Raw genomic sequence first — 20,618 nt, forward strand, 5'->3', positions numbered from 1 at the left:
AATTAACCACCTTAACAGCATCCTATAGAAACTCCTTGAGATTGGCATCCTTTTTCAGCTTGGTGAGTTCAGAAATTCTCGTTTCTGATCTTCCTTTTACTCTATCTCATTAGCTTCAACTGTCTCCAAATTGTCCTCAGACTGCCTTTTCCAAAAACCATTTACTGTGTCATTTCTATGTTTAAAAAATGGCAATAACATGAGCCTAGACACTGGGAGTATGGATCGACTTGCTAATGCCCATGTTCAGTGGAGAAGCAATTACAGAAGCCAGACCATCCACCTTCTGCACCCTATAATGATCCTGGGACCATACTCCCAGAGGGATAAAGAATAGGGAAGGGATGGTACACGGAGTTTTAGTGGTGGGAGTTGTATGGAATTATACCCTTCCTATCCTATAGTCTTCTCAATATTTCCATTTTATAAATAAAAATTAAAATAAAACAAAATATTCATGACTTTGTAAAAAAAAATGAACCTAAACAAAGCAGTTAACATCTTATCATAGTATTTCACAGAGTGGATGGTGAATTAAATGAGGATAGTCAAAACCCAGATCATTATCTACATGCAATGTAGCTTAGTGAAATAATCTCAATTTTCTGTATCTAAACCTGCTCATATTCAAACTGATATCGATTATGTCCCTTTATCATATATAATAATTTAATAAATGATCTATATCTTTATAATTTTAAGCTACTGTGCTATGGATAGTCTATGAAGTACTTTACGTGTTTCATTCTTCTTGACAACAATTCACTGAATCCAGTATTCCCTATAATTCACAAATGCATCAACTCAGGCCTTTCAGGACAATCAGCTTGATAAAAATTACACAAAATTTCAATGCAGAATGTCCTGACATCCAAGACAGTCTACCTTGTTGAGTATGTGTGTATGTGCGTTTGTGTTCCTATGAGTTTCTGGGAAAGAAAGTAAGTAGGTATATGACCATCCTTAAGACACTCGATGGTGTGAACAGCAGGTTCATAAAATTACAGATATTTCTGTTCTTTACTATAAGCATGTTGATCTTGTGGCAAGATATCAGATAAGGAACAAAATTCAGAGTAGTTAGTAAACTGTTTGTTTGTTTTCAATTTCTCTATGCAAGTCTTTTGTCTCTTATTTTCTCCTTGTTTCTCTTAATATTCTCCTTGTTTCTTATGCTCAGAATAGGATGACACCCTTTTAGATCCCTGACAAATCAGATCCCTTAAACACTGTCTCATTAACACCTGTTGCTCTCATGGCCCACACTTTGGTCAAAGCAATTCTATTTGTTCCTTAAGACAATTGGGTGATGATACATCTCTAATGCTCTCCTCTGCTTTTACCTGGAATTTACAACATACTTCTCTTGGGCTTTCTCAATATTGTCTTAATATTGCTTTCCAGTCTTAATCTGCACTTGTTGCCAGAAGAATGCCTTGCTCGCATGTTTTATTTCCATCTCATTTTATCCTGAGCTCATGAAGAGAGTAAAAATTTCATCCATATCACTGCTGATCATCTCTTATGCTTGAGGTAGCATGTGTTATCCAGGTAGTAGCTGATATATATTGTTCAAATAAATCAATCAGTAAATACATGCTTACATTCTACTCCAGATAAAAGTATAATTCACTAGCATTCTTATAAAAAATTTTGAAATGATAGGATAAAACCATGTACACAATTATATAAGTATATATGTAGAAATGATTGTTGAATCTATAATATTTATTCAATGACCAATACTAAAAAACTACCAACCCTAAATTGATCGTGGGTGAATTATTTAATCCATTAGGATTCCTTTATCCGAACAATGACTATGAAAGTATCTATTTATGCACCCATCCCTTAAGCGTTTATTAAGGCACTTCCATGAATCAGGTACTATCTGGAATCTGGTTACAGAATATTAAGCAGTCTGAAAATCCACCCTACTCAAATGTGTATTTGACCCAAATGAAAATAAAGCCAAGAAAAGGCAAATGAATGTTGAGGACACACTCATGGAGTACAATTGTGAGGATACATTGAGAGAGACCTGTCCCAGGCTTAGAGCTGTGGTCAAGGCATTCATTCTTTGTGACGCATTAGCCAGAACACACATACAACATGCACGTGTAGATGCTCTTAGTGGACTACAGGTCCAAATGAGAGATTTCCAGGAAGACAGACTATAGCACTGTCAGCAACTGAAGAAAATTTAATGACTCAATTTGAAACACGTAAGCCAAAACTTAGACTCTGATGTCATTTAAAAGATACAGAGACTCTATCATGCCATGTTTTATAAGGCATTTTCAGTTAAAAAAAAAATCGGCATTATCCTCTGCACAATGGGAAGCTATTAGGAGGAGAATGAAATGAAACACTTTCTTTAAATAAAAAAAAAATCTCTAATGCACTGTGGAAACTAGATTAGTAGATGTATTTTTGAAGAACGACCAATGAGGAGGCTATTGATAATAATCCCGGTGAGAAATGATGGTGATCTCAATATAAGGAGAGGTGGAGAGAGTGGGAGAAATGAATAGGCTTGAGAAATCATAGAGATGCAGAATCAGTGATGGTTAGGACTTGACTGTGAGTTTAATAAAAGGAAGGGAACAAAGCAGAGTTCAGGGCAGATGAGCCAGGCACTAGAGCAAGTATGACTCATGAAATGGTTCTGATGATTAAACAAAATAACATATTACAGCAACTATCATAATGTCTAGTATATTATAGATCCGTTCAGGAGTCCTTTCCATTTCCTTCTTTTTTTTCCAAGTTATACAGTCACTTAACAGTCAAACTAGACTGGAAGCTCAGGTTCTGTTTACCAGTACAGATCTCTTCCTTAATGGACTGCTGATCTATAAACAATGATGAAACACAGGGATTTTTAAAGCAAATATTCACAACTTATCTTGGAATTGCTTACAAGCTGACAGTCATCCAACTTATTTTTAGTTTATATTGAAAATGAATCATATGTTCCGAAATGACTGACAGAAACACAGCTTTGTGTCTGAATCCAATTCTTCTCCATCGTTTTTGGACATCATTCAAAGCTATAACAGACTTTCAGGGTGTTTAAAAGCATTCATGCGCGGCAACAACAAATGCTAATTATCATAAAAAATAAACAGCTCCTGTTAACATCATTCTAAGAATTTCCCCTACTCCAGCACTATATCTCATCTCTCATCCCATCTGCTTTAAGGGTGGGAACAAAGACAGGATGAAAGTATAATTATCATGTATCAAACTATCAAACTGGGCAACACAACAAAATAGAAATGTATATAAATGGGAGGAATGGCATACATAATTTAAAAAACCTGGAAGGGCAAAAAAAAAAAAAAAAGAAATGAGTGAATAAAATGGCACAGTGTGTCTTGCAATAAGGGAGGAGTAGATACTCAAAACCATAATGGAGTCAATTATATTTAGCTTGTAAGATATGGTGCCAATTTTTTTTTTTTTTTTTTTTTTTAGTTTCAGCTCATAGTTCTATGTGTAGTCAGATTTCTTCCCACATGATAAAATAAAGTCATCTTGATCATTTGGGAATTTAATAAACTCTTTATACTGAATGCTATCATTCAAATTTCACTTGAATGACAACATCTTCCCAGATAATATTTTTAGATCACTTACATGTCAAGCTCAGGCAATGATTACTAAAGTCATAGGCCCCTTGGAAAATACCTAAAATAGACTTCTCAGCTTCTTCTTTAAAACAATATTAATTTCATTTGCTCTATTCATACCTTTGGGTTTCTGTTTATCAAACAAATTTCCCTGCTTTATATCTTACTATCTTTCAGCCACCAAGTTACAGAAGCTACTATGACGCCAACCTGACTTCCCTGAGTCTCACCTCTCCAGAGTCCTCACCCACTAGGGAAAGATATAAACAGTCTGCCAAAAACCTGCCAACATCCAGGTTCAGCAGTGAAGCAATTACAGAAGCCCAAACTCCCACATTCTGCACCCTATAAAGAATATTCCCAGAGGGATAAAGAATAAGTAAGCTTCCAATTGAGGGGATGGGAGACGAACTCAACATGGGAACTATGTGGAGCTGTACCCCGGTTACCTTACATCTTGTTAATCACTATTAAATCACTAATAGAAAGCTGAAAAATTTTTAAAAAGGAAGCGAAGGCAGGACCACTGAAAACCTGGACTAATTCTAAGTGTATATATACATCAGTCCATATTGGTGACTGTGGGAGAACTAGTACAGCTTCCAGTGGAAGGCATGGAGACACAGAGCTCTGGGGGTAGCAACCATATGGAATGATACCCCTATTATCTTACAATGTTGTAAATCAATATTAAATCACTAATACTTTTAAAGAAATCACTAAATTACAAAGCTGAACAAAAAAAAGGAGATGATGGTGAGGAAAGAGGAGGGAGAGGAAGAGAAGGAAGAAGCAGAGGAAGAAACAGCGAACAGTTTAACTCTCAACAAGGTGAGGGGCATGCAAGGACCAGCCTAAGGATGCCAGTTCCAGCCCCCAGCTCCCCACCAGCAGGGAAATAGCTTCACAAGTGGTGAAGCAGGTCTGCAGGTGTCTTTCTCTCCCCCTCTGTCTTCCCCTCCTCTCTTCATTTTTCTCTGTCCTATCCAACAGTAATGACATCCATAACAACAATAATAAGAACCAAGACACAAAGATGTGAAAAGATATTCCATGTTCATGGGTTGGAAGAATTAACATCATCAAAATGAATATACTACCCAGAGCCATCTATAAATTTAGTGTTATCCCCATCAAGATCCCAACCACATTCTATAGGATAATAGAACAAATGCTACAAATGTTTATCTGCAACCAGAAAAGACCTAGAATTGCCAAAACAATCTTGAGAAGAACAGAACTGGAGGCATTACATTCCCAGATCTCAAATTGTATTATAGGGCCATTATCATCAAAGCTGCTTATTACTGAGCATGAATAGACATACTGACCAATGGAATAGAATTGAGAGCCCAGAAGTAAACCCCTACATCTATGGACATCTGATCTTTGACAAAGGTGCCCAGAATATTAAATGGGAAAAGCAGAGTCTCTTCAACAAATGGTGTTGGAAAAAATGGGTTGAAACATGAAGAAGAATGAAACTGAACCACTATATTTCACCAAATACAAAAATAAATTCCAAAGCTATCAGGGGAGGGGACGGGATATGGAGAGCTGGTGGTGGGAATTGTGTGGAGTTGTACCCCTCTTATCCCATGGTTTTGTTAGTGTCTTCTTTTTTAAATAAATAATTTTTTAAATTCAATCTGATTATCAATTTGAAGTTTTTTTTATTTTTTATTTATAAAAAGGAAACATTGACAAAACCATAAGATAAGAGGGGTACAACTTCCCACAATTCCCACCACCAGACCTCCTTCCCCTGTCTCTATAAAGCCCATATTTCTCCCAGTCCTGGAACCTCTAGGGTAGGGCTCATTTTCCTGCATGCTTATCTCAGTTCATACCAACTGATACTGCATCTGCTGATCCCAGTCTAATCAATGCAACCATTACCACCTCGGCATGTTTCACTTCGGATTGTGTCCAGAGATGTCAGGCGTGGAATGTCAACCCTTCAGCTTCATTACTCTGGTGAGACTTTTCTTAGCTCATAGGACTCCTTAATTCCATTCTGGGTGGTACACTTCTTAACAAAACCTCAAAACCTAGATATACACCAGCGCTCATGAATGTTTAAATGATGTCATTTCTTCTCTAGTAACTTTTAATCGTATATGTTTTTTGGTTTTTCTCATGTTTATTATCATATGTAATGCATGGAGGTTCTTTAATTTGGTTTTTGTGGACAAGGACTCTTGTTGCTATAGTTTACATCTGTTACCAGATGACCTGCATATCTCTGAAAGTCAGCTACTGGGTGGTTTTGCTCATATGTGCAATATAAACAACTGAAACACTTGAGTTTGCTAAAAATTAAATAATAACCAAATAGTTGCTCAGATTTTGTAAAAATCCTGATGCTTATCTCTGAAAGTCAGCTACTGGGTGGTTTTGCTCATATGTGCAATATAAACAACTGAAACACATGAGTTTGATAAAAATTAAATAATACCCAAACAGTTGCTCAGATTTTGTAAAAATCCTGATGCTTATCCTTGGCAGAAAGATGATGACCTGGGTGGGGCATGGGATAGCAAAGAACTCTAGTGGTGGGTGTGGTGTCGAACTATACTCCTGTTACCTTATGATCTTGTAAAGTATTACTAAATCACTAATAAAATTTTGAAAAAGAAAAAGAATGCTATTTTAAGTCTTTCAAAAACACCTAATAGTACAAAGACCAGTCTATGTCCACATACTTACGAATACATCACAAAGAGAACTATTCTAAAGCATGCTAGATATAGCATAAAAATATCATGTTAAGTTAAAAAATGACTAGGAATAGACACAAATGCAACTAGAGTGTTCCAAATAGTAATAAAGTATACACAATATAACCACAAATAGAAACTGGTAGCTTATATAAGATCAGCACTTTCTCTTACTGGATAGGTATATCTGTAATTGTACCAACACAGCAGATACCTACTCAAAATTTGTTTTATTAAATATTTTATAAAATATATCATTAAGAAGCTTTTTTCCCTTCAGAGGATTTTTAAGATTTACCCACTCTACACATAAATCTGTAATTAATATAACTTCCATTAATAAATAATTAAAAGCCTTTTGAATCTTCAAGAATCACCTTCAAAGTGGTTAAGAGTGGTAAAACTACTTTTTAGTAGCAATATAAACTATTCGATAAATTTAATCTGAATGAAATATATACTTTCTTTTTATTTATTTTTACTTTTTACTCTCATATTAATTAAATAGTCATTTATATAACTACAAATTAATCGGAGTGTACATAAACACCATTCCCACCACCAAAAGACTGTGTCCCATCCCACCCTCCCATTTCCTCCCCCACCCCCACGCCACAAAGCCCAGCATCCACCCTCACCCTCAACCCAGCGTTTTTACTTTGGTGCCTTACTCCAAATTCAGTCAAATCCTGATTTGAGTTTTCCTTTCTGTTCTTCTTCATGAAAAAAGATAGGAGGAGAGAAAGAACCAGACATCACTCTGGTACATGTGCAACCGGGGATAGAACTCAGGACCTCATGGTTGAGAATCCAATGCTTTATCCACTGCGCCACCTCCCGGACCACTAAAATATATACTTTTCATTAACTAGTGATATATTTTTGTTTGCCTCACTAATATAAAGTCTATAATATGTCTTAAAACAAAATGTGAGCAGTATGTGATACATTATGAAATTCCTAGATGACCCTATTCACAAATGTCATCATCTGCTTTTACAATCAAGAACCGCAGCTATGAAATAAAAGTCACACATAAAGACACACATGATAGACTAGTTGGAATAGTGAAATCAGGAAGTCACGCGGGAGCGCGTGGTGCAAAGCACAGGACCCCCATAAGGATCCAGGTTTGAGACCCCAGCTCCCCACCTGCAGGGGAGTCGCTTCACAGGCGGTGAAGCAGGTCTGCAGGTGTCTGTCTTTCTCTCCCCCTCTCTGTCTTCCCCTCCTCTCTCCATTTCTCTCTGTCCTAGCCAACAACAATGACATCAATAATAACTACAATAATAAAACAACAAGGGTAACAAAAAAGGAATAAATATTTTTTAAAAAAGAATAGTAAAATCATATTATATCCATAAGCATTTTCAGCATTTGCCAGCTTTCTTTGTTCTATGAATTTTAAGACAAATAAGTTTAAAATCTCAGTCATATATTAATGCATAAATGCATAATATATATATATATATATATACCTGTGTGTGTGTACAAGTGTGTATGAATTTGTGTTCATGTCCATTTGCAGTTATATGATATCTTGGCATAATTTATTGGAAATAATACCAATAGGGAAAGGAGAAATAAATAACCAGTGTATTTACAGTGCATGTATGATCACATTTACACATCTGTACTAATGATCATTCATAAGTGATGCAATTTCTAACCATGGACCCTACACTGTCACATTATACAACACTAGAGAAACCATTCATATAGAACCAACCATAATAATTGAACATAAAGAACTTTATCAGTGACAAAAAAAACTAATGACTTGGGAATAAAGCAAAAATAATAAATTCAATATATCTAACTTGGAATAAAACATAATTATCTAAAGATAATTCCACTGCTTCTAAGGATTTTCATTATGCATGTATAACAGTATGACTTATAAACATGGAAAATTTTAACACCGAAAAATAAAAATAGCTTATTAAATTATACTTGGACTTAATCCTTCTCATTCAAATGAAAATGCTATTCAGATTATTTTTTCATTGTTTTTCCAACCTTGGAACTCCCTTTTCCTTGTTTTCTAGAATACTTCCTGTCAGTTTGCTGATGGGCAAATTCACTGGATTATAAACTTATTTCTCCACATAATTATAGAAACATGTACTGCATGCATGCACAAAATGTGCTCCTAGCTTACCTCAGAAGAATTTAAATTCAGGGGGTCGGGCAGTAGCGCAGCGGGTTAAGCACACATGGCGCAGAGCGCAAGGACAGGCGTAAAGATCCTGGTTTGAGACCCCAGCTCCCCACCTGCAGGGGAGTCGCTTCACAGGAGGTGAAGCAGGTCTGCAGGTGTCTGTCTTTCTCTCCCCCTCTCTGTCTTCCCCTCCTCTCTCCATTTCTCTCTGTCCTATCCAACAACGACGACATCAACACAACCACAATAGTAACTACAATGATTAAAAAAAAAAAAACAAGGGCAACAAAAGGAAATAAACATTAAAAAAGAATTTAAATTCAAATAAATTTCAATTTTGATATAAACATGTAGTTAGAGTCAAAATGTTCATGAGTAAAGCAGTTTCACACTCGAGTTAAATATCAGTACTTGTACTATTGATACGTATCTGAAATGCAACCTTCTTCGGTATATAATAACCAAGGAATATGATTTTTCTAGGAAAATTAACACATTATACCACTTACTTCTATTTCTCTATGATGCTTGTTTATAACCGTTACCTGAAAGTAGTGTGTGTGTGTGTGTGTGTGTGTGTGTGTGTCTGTGTGTGTGTAATCATAAAATACAACCTCATCAACAAGTCGCTCATTACAATACTCATTAAAGCAGGCAAGATCTCACAGCAAGCAGACCGGTCATTCTTCTTGCTTGGGGCCCCAGCTTTCATGCCTAACACCATATCAAGCAATGTTCTGACTATCTATCTACCTACCTACCTTTCTTTCTTTCTCTTTATTTTTCTTTCTTTCTTTCTTTTCTTTTCTTTCTTTCATTTTCTTTCTTTCTTACTTTCTTTCTTTCTTTCTTTCTTTCTTTGTATCTACCTACCTATTCATCTATCATAAAATAAAAACATAACTCCTTCTAAAACTCAAGTAAAATATTCACTGAAGATGCTGAAATAAGTCCTCCTCGGTAAATTATATTTTCTGAGCCTCTCAACTGTGTTGAAACATTAACTGTTCCCAAGACTGAATATTACCAAAAGGTATCATAGAGTCTCAAAATTGAGGTAAACACTTCTTTTTAAGGTTAACTCATGATACAGATTAAGTTATTACTTCTCCTCCACAGTTCATGCATGTAAACAGCTAGAAGAACGTCAAGTCAAAATTCTAAATTTCTTCATTAGTTTCATTGGCAGGTAATCCAAAGAATTCAATTCAGGAAACGTCCCTTAAATATAGGATACATTTTCTCAAATAAAGATTTAAATATCACTCTCACATTATCTCTACCCTTTTTTTAAAATTTTTTATTTTATTTTATTTTATTTATTTATTCCCTTTTGTTGCCCTTGTTGTTTTATTGTTGTAGTTATTATTGATATCGTTGTTGTTGGATAGGACAGAGAGAAATGGAGAGAGGAGGGGAAGACAGAGAGGGGGAGAGAAAGACAGACACCTGCAGACCTGCTTCACCGCCTGTGAAGGGACCTGCCTGCAGGTGGGGAGCCAGGGGCTCGAACCGGGATCCTGACTCCGGTCCTTGAGCTTAGCGCCACCTGCGCTTAACCCGCTGCGCTACAGCCCGACTCCCTGTCTCTACCCTTTATCTAACATTATAATTCATGTTACTTGCTCCTGACAGAATGCTTTTATTTTACAAATAAAGAGGAAAAAAACTTTAGATCTTCTTTGGATGTTTCAAACTAGTGATGATATTTGATTACCATACCTTTCTATCCGTTAACTTAAATAAAGAACGTAATACGACCAATGAACTTTCAGCCTGGCCTGAAAGAGTACTGATCTTACTTACCAGTGCTGTCATCATACACAATGGTGACGGTTTTCCACTTGAAGAACTGCACCAAATCCAAAATGGCACGGCTGAGTGAAGAGAAGTCTGGGTAGAGACTGACATAAAAAGAGTCTTTGTTGTCTGACACCTGGTGCTTCCAGCGGGTCTGTATGTGGGGAACCCCCAGAGCATTGCAGATGGACTGCACAGCATTCGCTGAGGAACTGTGTGAAGGCCCGAAAATAGCAGCTACCCCCAGAGACAGCTGATCACAGGCTGAAAAGGAAAAACAAATCTGTCAATGATATCGGATACTTAGGACTGAAGATAAGGTACCAGGCCTGCAAGTTCTGTGTTGTACAGCTCAAGAAGATTTTCCTCCAAGAGCTTGAGGCCTGAATATGATAGATGCATTCTTACACAGAGAGACACTTTTCCATTTAACACAATTTGAAAAAGAACCACTTTCTTTAACCTTCTTCAAAAATTTAGTAGGATCCAAATAATTTTTGAGTAGGTGGATTCCTTCTTTTAAAATACTGATTGAAATTCTCTTATCAGTAAAAATGTTGGTGCCTGGAATTTTTCACTCATATGGATTTTAATTCACACATATTAAATGAGATATATTTTTAACACTAGGTTTTGGATAAGTTACAAACAAGAAAGCTTAAAAACCACTTTACTGGGGGCCGGGCAGTAGTGCAGCAGGTTAAGCGCACATGGTGCTAAGTGCAAGGTCTGGCTTAAGAATACCGGTCCATACTCCCCGAGGGATAAAGAACAGGTAAGCTATCAGGGTAGGGGATGGGATATGGAGTTCTGGTGGTGGGAACTGTAGGGACTTGTACCCCACTTATCCTATGTTTTTGTCAGTGTTTCCTTTTTATAAATTAAAAAAGAAAATAAAAGAATCCCTGTTCAAGCCCCCGGCTCCCCATCTGCAGGGGGGTCGCTCACAGGCGGTGAAGCAGGTCTGCAGGTGTCTGTCTTTCTCTCCCCCTCTCTGTCTTCCCCTCCTCTCTCCATTTCTCTCTGTCTTATCTAACAACAATGATATATTTACATTGATATATACCAAGGGCAACAAAAGGGGAAAAAATAGCCTCCAGGTGCAGTAGATTCATAGTGCAGGCACTGAGCCCCAGCAATAACCCTGGAAGCCAAAAAAAAAAAAAACCTTTTTAAAAAACATTTTCCTGGAATTCGAGTGGTAGCACAGCAGGTTAAGCACAGGTGACACAAAGTGCAAGGACCGGTTTGAGCCCCTGGCTCCCCACCTGCAGGGAGTCACTTCACAAGCGGTGAAGCAGTTCTGCAGGTGTCTATCATATAAACTCATATAAAATATATAAATTTATAAATTCATATAAAATAAAATGACCGAAATATTCATCTGCAATAGTCTTGCCTTTAGGTTCATGACTAGTCAACAATTTGTTTGGCTTTATGTTTTAACTCTTTTTTCAGCCACCAGGTTCCAGATTACCATGATGCTAACTGGATTTCCCTGGGCAGATGACCCCACCAATATGTCCTAGAGCCCCGATTCCCCAGAGCCCCACCCCACTAGGGAAAGAGAGAGACAGGCTGGGAGTATGGATCGACCCGTCAATGCCCATTTTCAGCGGGGAAGCAGTTACAAAAGCCAGACCTTCCACCTTCTGCACCCCACAATGACCTTGGGTCCCTACTCCCAGAGGGATAAAGAATAGGAAAGCTATCAGGGGAGGGGATGGGATATGGAGTTCTGGTGGTGGAAATTCTGTGGAGTTGTACCCCTGTTATCCTATGGTTTTTGTCAGTATTTCTTTTTTTATAAATAAAAAATAAAATAAATGTCAAAATGTAAACATTAATTTTTATACCTTCCTTGAAAAAAAAACTTTAAAAGTTAAGAATCCCCTTATGTATTATAGGTTGTCATTAATATCATCTTATAGTTAAATATATACAGAGAGCTCACATAAGACTGTAAAACAGACATTAGTTGTCTCCTTGATATTACCCTTCTACATATAGCTGTTGCCTTGAAGTTCAGCAATCAAAGGGCTTCAAGATACAGCCTATGTCATGCACCCTTAGGACACTTACAGAGGAAGTTCTATAAGGTTCTTTTTGAGTCAGACCAAAGTCGATTAATTGACTTGACTCCTGATAATGGTTTTTAATAAGTGTCCAAGTGTTTAATTCTATTTAGTATTTTAGAAACTGAGTGAGCTGAAGACCTATGAATGTGCTAAGGTTTCCCATAACTTGTTTATTATGGAATATTTTAACCTTTATTTTTCACATGGCTCCGCTAAAGTCACCATTAAGAAACCCATTAATATTGCATTTTACTGAATTCATGTTTTAGAGTCTCTGTCCTAAATTATTTCATCTGCAATAGAACTTCTTCTAATGGAAGTAGAATTGAACTATGTGGCTTTTGAAATGCACTATAGTAACCTATTTTGCAATTATAATGACAAATGTCATTTTTCACAACAACCTTTACCCCCTTTTTCAACCTTAATCACATTGACAAGGTATAAAATGTGAAAAAAAAAGTTTGTTCTTTAAAAATAGGATTTAAAATTTAAAGTAGAATATAAACTTTGATAAACATTAGGGAGAGGGTAAAAAAAGTATATTTTCATCTCAAAAATTATTCCTTAAAAGGTATTATTAGTGATTTTAGAAGGAATCTACATGAAATTAGAATGATGAATAATTATTTACACAATCACTAATCTAGCTAATCAAGGAAAATTTGCAATACTGAGTAAAGATTGTTTTAAAACACACATTTGGAACAAATGATACTTTTAGAAAATCTATACTATGAAAATTAATTTGTATTACAGAAAAGATAACTATTCAAAAGAAAAGACTGTATCTTAAGTAAGAATATTGAAACATATGGAAACCGAGTCATTTTTTTATTACCTTTATTTATTGGGTAGAGACAGCCAGAAATCAAGAGGGAAGGGGGAGACAGAGATGGAGAGAGACAGAGAGACACCTGTATCCCTGATTTCCTCTGTAAGTGGGACCTGAGGGCTCAAATCTGGTCCTTGCACATTGTAACATGTGCTTAACCAGGTGCACTACCACCTGGCCCTCAGTAACTGAGAGTTTTGTTTGGTTGAAAATCTTTGATAATAAAAAAAATGTTCACATTAAGTGGACCTTATCAAGTTTTGCAATTCAATCCATTAAATCTTTCATTGCTATTGTATTGCTTAAGAGTTATACTATATAATAGAAAAATAAATTTTTATATTTATTTAATTATTCCTTTTTGTTGTTTTATTGTTGTAATTATTATCGTTGTTGCTATAGATGTCGCCATTGTTGGATAGGACAGAGAGAAATGGAGAGAGGAGGGGAAGACAGAGAGGGGGAGAGACAGACAGACACCTGCAGACCTGCTTCACCACTTGTGAAACAATTCCCCTGCAGGTGGGGAACTGGAGGCTTGAACCCGGATCCTTATGCTGGTTCTTGCGCTTTGAGCCATGTGCATTCAACCCACTGCACGACTGCCCAACTCCCAGAAAAAACAATTTTAAAGATTGAATTGTAAAGCCTACTAAAATCTGGTGGTGGTGGAGGTGTGTGTGTGTGTGTTATGGTTCTTGAAAATATTAGTAACAAAACAGAGGAATTAATAGGAAAATGTTCACAAATCAGATTGCATTTCAGATTATAAGCTTAACTTCTGTACTTTCCCTTTCCTTATAAAATGCATGTGAATTTAGAAAGAAACTAATAGCAAACATATCCCTGATGACTTATTAAGTACATGGGATTTAAGGAACTTGTGAAGGCTAGGTAGACTAGCACACATCTCAGGGAGATGTCAAACTACCTCTGCACTGCCAGTCCTGCACAGCCAAGATTCCTCAGTGGAAGCTACCTGTAAGACAGAATGCACGGGAATCTAAATTCCAGTAAACATAGATCAATTACCTTTCTTGGATGCCTCAAAACTGTCATAGAGGTTTATCTTCTGGGTGTCATAAGTAAGTGTGGTATTGGGCAACAAGGTTCTGTTTCTGTTGATAGTGTTCACAGCAAATCTGAAGGCAAGTTCCTCAGCTCCCATTGGCCCTGATTCCACATACTCAAAAATACCACCTGAAAGAAAAAAAAAAAAAAGAATCACACAATTCTTACAAAATATAGGAACTGTCTCAGGCTTTCTGTACTACCTATGTATGCATATACACTGGCAAATGTCTATCGGGCATCACCAACAAAACTCAATATATTGTAAAGATGCTGTTGCCTTTTGTTCCTTAGTAAGTCCTTTTAGGATCTGATTGTATTTGTATTTTCCTTAGGCAGTGAACATCATTTCTCAAATAATCACAAGCAACTCTAAACTAACATCCTTCAGACTGATAAGAGATGGATAAACATTGGGGAAAAAAAATGTCAAATTTTTCCCTCCATGAACTCGGAGGTCAAAATGCTTTAGTGCAATATTTTGGAACTTAATAAGTTAAAAAGCCTCAAATATTTATTCATATGCCTAGAGTTGTCATAAAAGTTACATTTTAGATCATAGCTAAACACTCTGAACAGTGACAGCCATGAAGGGGGCACTTAACGGAGTACATAAAGTTTCCCTGAATCTTTAACAACAATTGCAAGAAGTATTGTGTATAGGAACAATAATTCAGTCAAAGCTTTTACATTCAGACTGGCCCACCAGCTCATCTGAATGGTGCGCTGCTTCGTAAGTATGCAACTGGGGATCAAACCAGGTCCCACCGCATCAAAGGAACCTTCAGTTCTGTGGTCTGTGGTCTCCCTAACTGTCAAGCTCTAATTCTTTGTCTAAAACAAACACACATACAAATAAATAAGCTGTCACAAAGTGAGTAGATATATTCTTGGCTGAAGAAAGCCCCACTTATTCTACAATACGCTAGCAATTTTCTTCAAAACCAGGTGGGGCTGGTTATTGCTGCCCTTGGTAGAATGCACATATTACCATGCGGAAGGACCTGGGTTCAAGCTGCACACCCCCAACTGCAAAGGAAAAGCTTCATGTGTGGTGAAGCATGCTACTGGCTTTTTTTTTTTTCCTCTCTCCTACTCTTTTAACTTCTCTCTGTCCTAGCATATAAAGAGAAAAAGGGGGAAGTAAAAAATGGCCTCTGGGAATGACAGATTCCTTGTGCAGGCACCAAGCCCCATCAATAACCAAGGTGGCAATAATATAACAAAGGAAAGGAAAGAATATTTGTAATTTCTGAAACTAAACCATTTTCTAAATTAAATAAAATTAATAGTTAATTTTTACTGGCCCAAAGTCGGAGTTTAAAAACTACATTAAAACATGAGAACGACCAGTTAATGCAAACTTTACAAACACAATGTACTCTGTAACAGTGCCCCACTTAACTAACTAAAGCAAAGAAAGTTACTAACCCCTGACATGTGCAGGGCAAGTATTGACAGAAATGAAGAAAACAAAATACCAATCATAAAAAATAGTTTCTAGGAATGGAGGAGCACTACAAAGTAATTGGGGTTAGATTAAGTGTGAAATGTATTGCTGCTTATTCTAGAGAAGTGTGGGAATGTATCTTTATGACAACAATCCTTCAAATCAACATTTCTATAATAAGCTGAGACCAGAGTTGGAAGATAAAGAAAGAGAGGAGAGGAGAGGGGAGGGGAGGGGAAGGGAGGGGACGGGATGGGAGGGGAGGGGAGGGAAGGGAAGGGAAGGAAGAGAGGAGGGGAGGGGAGGGAAGGGAAGGGAAGGAAGAGAGGAGGGGAGGGGAGGGGAGGGGAGGGGAGGGGAGGGAAGGGAAGGGAAGGAAGAGAGGAGGGGAGGGGAGGGGAGGGGAGGGGAGGGAAGGGAAGGGAAGGGAAGGAAGAGAGGAGGGGAGGGGAGAGGAGGGGAGGGGAGGAGAGGGGAGGGGAGAGGAAAAAAGGAGAGGAGAGGAGAGGAGAGGAGGGGAGGGGAGGGGAGGGGAGAGGGGAGAGAAAAATTTTCCAAGTAAAGTTGAGTGAGTGACTCAAACTGAGTTTTCTCAAAAAGAGAGAAATTATATTTTGGAATGACTTAGCAACTTCCAAATAATAATCAATCAAAGGAAAACAAGCAGTTATTAGTCGGTACAAGATCCTTGATAAGCATCAATAATCATTACTGATTTTTTGAAAATTTATTTATTCCTTTTTGTTGCCCTTGTTTTATTGCTGTATTTATTATTGTTGTTATTGATGTCCTCATTGTTGGACAGGACAGAGAGAAATGGAGAGAGGAGGGGAAGACAGAGAGGGGGAGAGAAAGATAGACACCTGCAGACCTGCTTCACCACCTGTGAAGCGACTCCCCTGCAGGTGGGGAGCCAGGGGCTGGAACCGGGATCCTTATGCCGGTCCTTGTGCTTTGATTACTAATTTTACAAGATTTTTGTTGCCAGAGGGATATCTCAGTCTATTAAGAGAATCGAATTTGTATGCCTGAGATAGCAGATGTCATATTTCAGTCCCCAAGAGCACAGAACCATTTCCAGAGCTGAGCAGAGCTCTAGGCAGTCCCTCATAATAACAAATGAATATATATATATATATATATATATATATATATATATATATATATATATATATAATTTTATAAAACAAAAGAGTAATAAAGGAAGGAAGGAAGGCAATAAATTGACATCGAAGTTGGGAAAGGAAGGAAGGGAGGTGGGGAGGGAGGAAGGAATAAAGGAAGGAAGGCAGTATTTGAACAGGAATGAACAGTGGCAATTCACAGATGAAATAGATAATATAGGGAAAAAATGAAAACAAAAATTTATTAAATTTGGAGCCAAGTAGTGAAGCACTCTGTTGAACACATATGTTATCATGTGCAAGGACCTGGGTTCAAGCCCCTAGTCCCCATCTGCAGGGGAAAAGCTTCACAAGCTGTGAAACAGTGGGGCAGGTATCTGTCTGTCTCTCTTCCTATCTCCCACTCTATCTATTCACTTTTATATCAATCAAGATAAATAAATAAAATTTTTAAAAGAAATTTATTGACCTTAATTATGGTATTAAAATAATGCATTTAAGAGACAGCAAAGTAACACAGTCGACTAGTGTCCTTATTTTGCCATGCTTACCACTGAGGTGTGAGGCAGCCTCCCACCACATATGCCCTGTGTCTAAGTGATGTGATGTGTAGATCTATCTCAGTTTAGAATTTGGGATTCTCTATGCTTCCTGAAAATCTACATTCTAACCAAATCCCGTACTTTGACATTTTTCCTGTTGTCATTTCACTGAATATGCTTTCTCCTTCTTCTCTCCCTCTACTTCTGAGACTCTTATAATTCTGACAATTGCTTTTTATTTTTATTTATTTATTCATTTATTTGAAAAAGGAGACATTAACAAAACCATAGGATCAGAGGGTTACAACTCTACACAATTCCTACCTCCAGAACTCCGTATCCCGTCCCCTCCCCTGACAGCTTTCCTATTCTTTATCCCTCTGGGAGCATGGACCCAGGGTCATTGTGGGATGCAGAAGGTGGAAGGTCTGGCTTCTGTAATTGCTTCCCCGCTGAACATGGGTGTTGACAGGTGGATCCATACTCTCAGCCTGTCTCTCTCTTTCCTTAGTAGGGTGGGGCTCTGGGGAAGCGGAGCTCCAGGACACATTGGTGGGGTTGTCTATCCAGGAAAGTCTGGTTGGCATCATGCTGGCATCTAGAACCTGGTGGCTGAAAAGAGAGTTAACATACCAAGCCAAACAAATTGTTGACCAATCATGGACCTAAAGGCTGGAATAGTGCAGATGAAGAGGTGGGGGTCCTTCATATTGTAGATAGCTAGTAGGCATATTTTAATTATATTTCAAAGGGCCTGTGGCTATACTAGTTTTTTTTTCCTCTGAGCCTGAAATCTGATATGCAGGTGGATCCAAGTTATCTGGGGAGGTGATGTCATGGCTGGAAAAGGGACAGAAAGCTGGATCAGGGAACAGAGTAGCTCCCTAATATGGGTATAAGTATTGTTAACTGTAAACCCCATCGATTTGATTTGGTCTGGAGCCCATATTCAGCTTAGGAGCCTGTGTGACCTCTGCATCCCTGTAGATCTGAGCTCACATTCTGTGGTCATGAGTAGGAACATTCCAAACTGCCCCAATATTGACCCATCTTCCTCAGGTGTAGCATAGAGAATGTTTCCCATCCTCCCTTCAAGGGTGGATATTCGGCTTCTATTCAGATAATCACTTTTTTATAATGGAGTTCTTAATCTCTCAAAAAAGTTTTGTTTTTCTAAACATTTTTCTCCTTCTAGTTTAAAATCAAAGAGTGTGGTCATTTTGTCTTCTACTTCTGATATTCTCTCTTTTACATGAGTAAGTCAGTCTCCTTTGACTTCCACTTTGAGACTGACTTGCATTCAATATACCCTTCATACCCTGTAACTCAGTTTTCACGTTTTGCATGTTCCTATCTGGAATGTTTTTGAGATGATGGATGTCCTTCTTAATTCCTTTCTCCATATCAAGTTAAGAACTTTCTATTAATTCAAATTTCCTAACTGTAATTCCTAAATTCCTTCTCTTCTGAATCCACATCATTAAGCCTGTGGCCATCTTGAATTCCTAGTCTTGTGGATGTCGTCCTGGTTTAAGCCATCAGTCTTAGTTTTTGTTGGTCATCTACAGGATGCACTGGGAGGTGCTTTGTATGTGAGTTGCAGTGACAGAGTGTTATGGTGCCTAATGTCCTCTGAACAGTGTCCTAGCTTGGGGAGAAGAGGAGGAGGATTCCAGACCTCCTTTTCTTTCTAGACTATTTCTTGAAAGTGGGAACTTTTCTGTGAGTTCAAAGTCCCTTTCCCTAACTTAATCCAGCTTTCTAGTCTTATTGTCAACTCCTATACCATCTTCCTAGACAATATTTTTATGCCACCTATGTGTCATAAATCAAGTTCAGGCGAAAATGACAAAAAGTCTTGGCCCCTTGGAATAGACTTGGGATATACTTGGAATAGACTTGCAATATACTTGGAATAGACTTAGAATATACTTGGAATAGGCTTTCTAACTTCTTTTTATGCTAAGATACCTCATTTCATCTGCTCTCTTCCTACTTTATGATTCCTGTTTATTAAATATTGTCTCCTGCTTTATATCGAACCTTATTTCAACCACTAAGTTACAGATGCTATCATGACACCAACTTGACAACTTCACCAACGTACCCTGGAAACTCACCTCTCCAGAGCTCCACCCCAATAGGGAAAGACAGAAACAGGCTGAGGGTATGGATTGACCTGCCAACCCCTATGTCCAACAGAGAAGCAATTAGAGAAGCCAGAACTCCCACCTTCTGCACCACCTCCCCCCAAATAATTTTGATCTATACTTCCAGAAAGAGAGAGAGAGAGAGAGAAATGTTAGGGGCAGGTGACCAAAGAGTTCTGAACCCTAATTCCATCTGCACCCAGAGAGAGAAGAAACAGGAATCATAATGAAGAAATAGTAATAGATATGGGTATAACTTAGAAAGAGAAAACAGGACCACAGAGAAAATGGGCAAATATATATATAGAGAGAGACAGATAGTTAGAGAAATAATAGTCCATGTCTGTGACCTCAAGAGAATTACTGCAGTTTGATCCAATGGAGAGAATTGGGGCACAGAACTCCAGTGGTGGGAACAGTGTGGAATTATACCCCTGTTATCTCACAGTTTTTTAAATCACTAATAAATGATTTTTAAAAGTCCCTCTCGGGAGTTGGGCAGTAGTGCAACACGTTAAGTGCACGTGGCGCAAAGCACAAGGACCGGTGTAAGGTTACCCGTTTGAGCCCCCAGCTTCCCACCCACAGGAGAGTCGCTTCACAGGCAGTGAAGCAGGTCTTGCAGGTGTCTGTCTTTCTCTCTCACTCTGTCTTCCCCTCGTCTCTCCATTTCTCTCTGTCTTATCCAACAGCGACAAAAACAATAATAACTACAACAACAATAAAAACAACAAGGTCAACAAAAGAGAAAATAAATAAATAATAAATACATTAAAAAAAAATATTTATATGAGCTGGCTGCTGAAATCCATCCAAACTGCTTTTCCTTTAGAACAGCTGCAAGCGCTACTGAGGATTGCATGACTCATATGCTTATGATAGATGAATTAACCTCTGTCACATCTGCTTCTGAAATTACCCAAATGGGTTCTGTAATGCAGGTACACTCAATGTTCCATAGACTTCTAATACACAGGGATTGATTCTGTGATGTCATATCATCTTTGATTTTTCCAGATTTTTTTTTTTTTTTGCCTCCAGGGTTATTGCTG

At 37.8% G+C, this 20,618-nt stretch overlaps 1 protein-coding gene across 5 annotated transcripts in view; it reads right to left on the bottom strand.

Moving 5' to 3' along the window:
* The window catches only part of GRIK2 (glutamate ionotropic receptor kainate type subunit 2), a 653,698-nt gene that overhangs the window by 399,263 nt on the left and 233,817 nt on the right, over positions 1-20,618 (bottom strand). For all 5 annotated transcript variants that reach the window (XM_007523908.3, XM_007523909.2, XM_060190711.1 and 2 more), the window contains exons 2-3: positions 14,262-14,429; positions 10,323-10,580 (exon numbers count right to left, since the gene is read on the bottom strand). In XM_007523908.3, the coding sequence (XP_007523970.1) occupies positions 10,323-10,580; positions 14,262-14,429 (426 nt within the window). The remainder of the gene's footprint in view (positions 1-10,322; positions 10,581-14,261; positions 14,430-20,618) is intronic.

The sequence above is a fragment of the Erinaceus europaeus genome, chromosome 4, assembly GCF_950295315.1.
Source record: "Erinaceus europaeus chromosome 4, mEriEur2.1, whole genome shotgun sequence".
NCBI classification, from domain to species: domain Eukaryota; kingdom Metazoa; phylum Chordata; class Mammalia; order Eulipotyphla; family Erinaceidae; genus Erinaceus; species Erinaceus europaeus.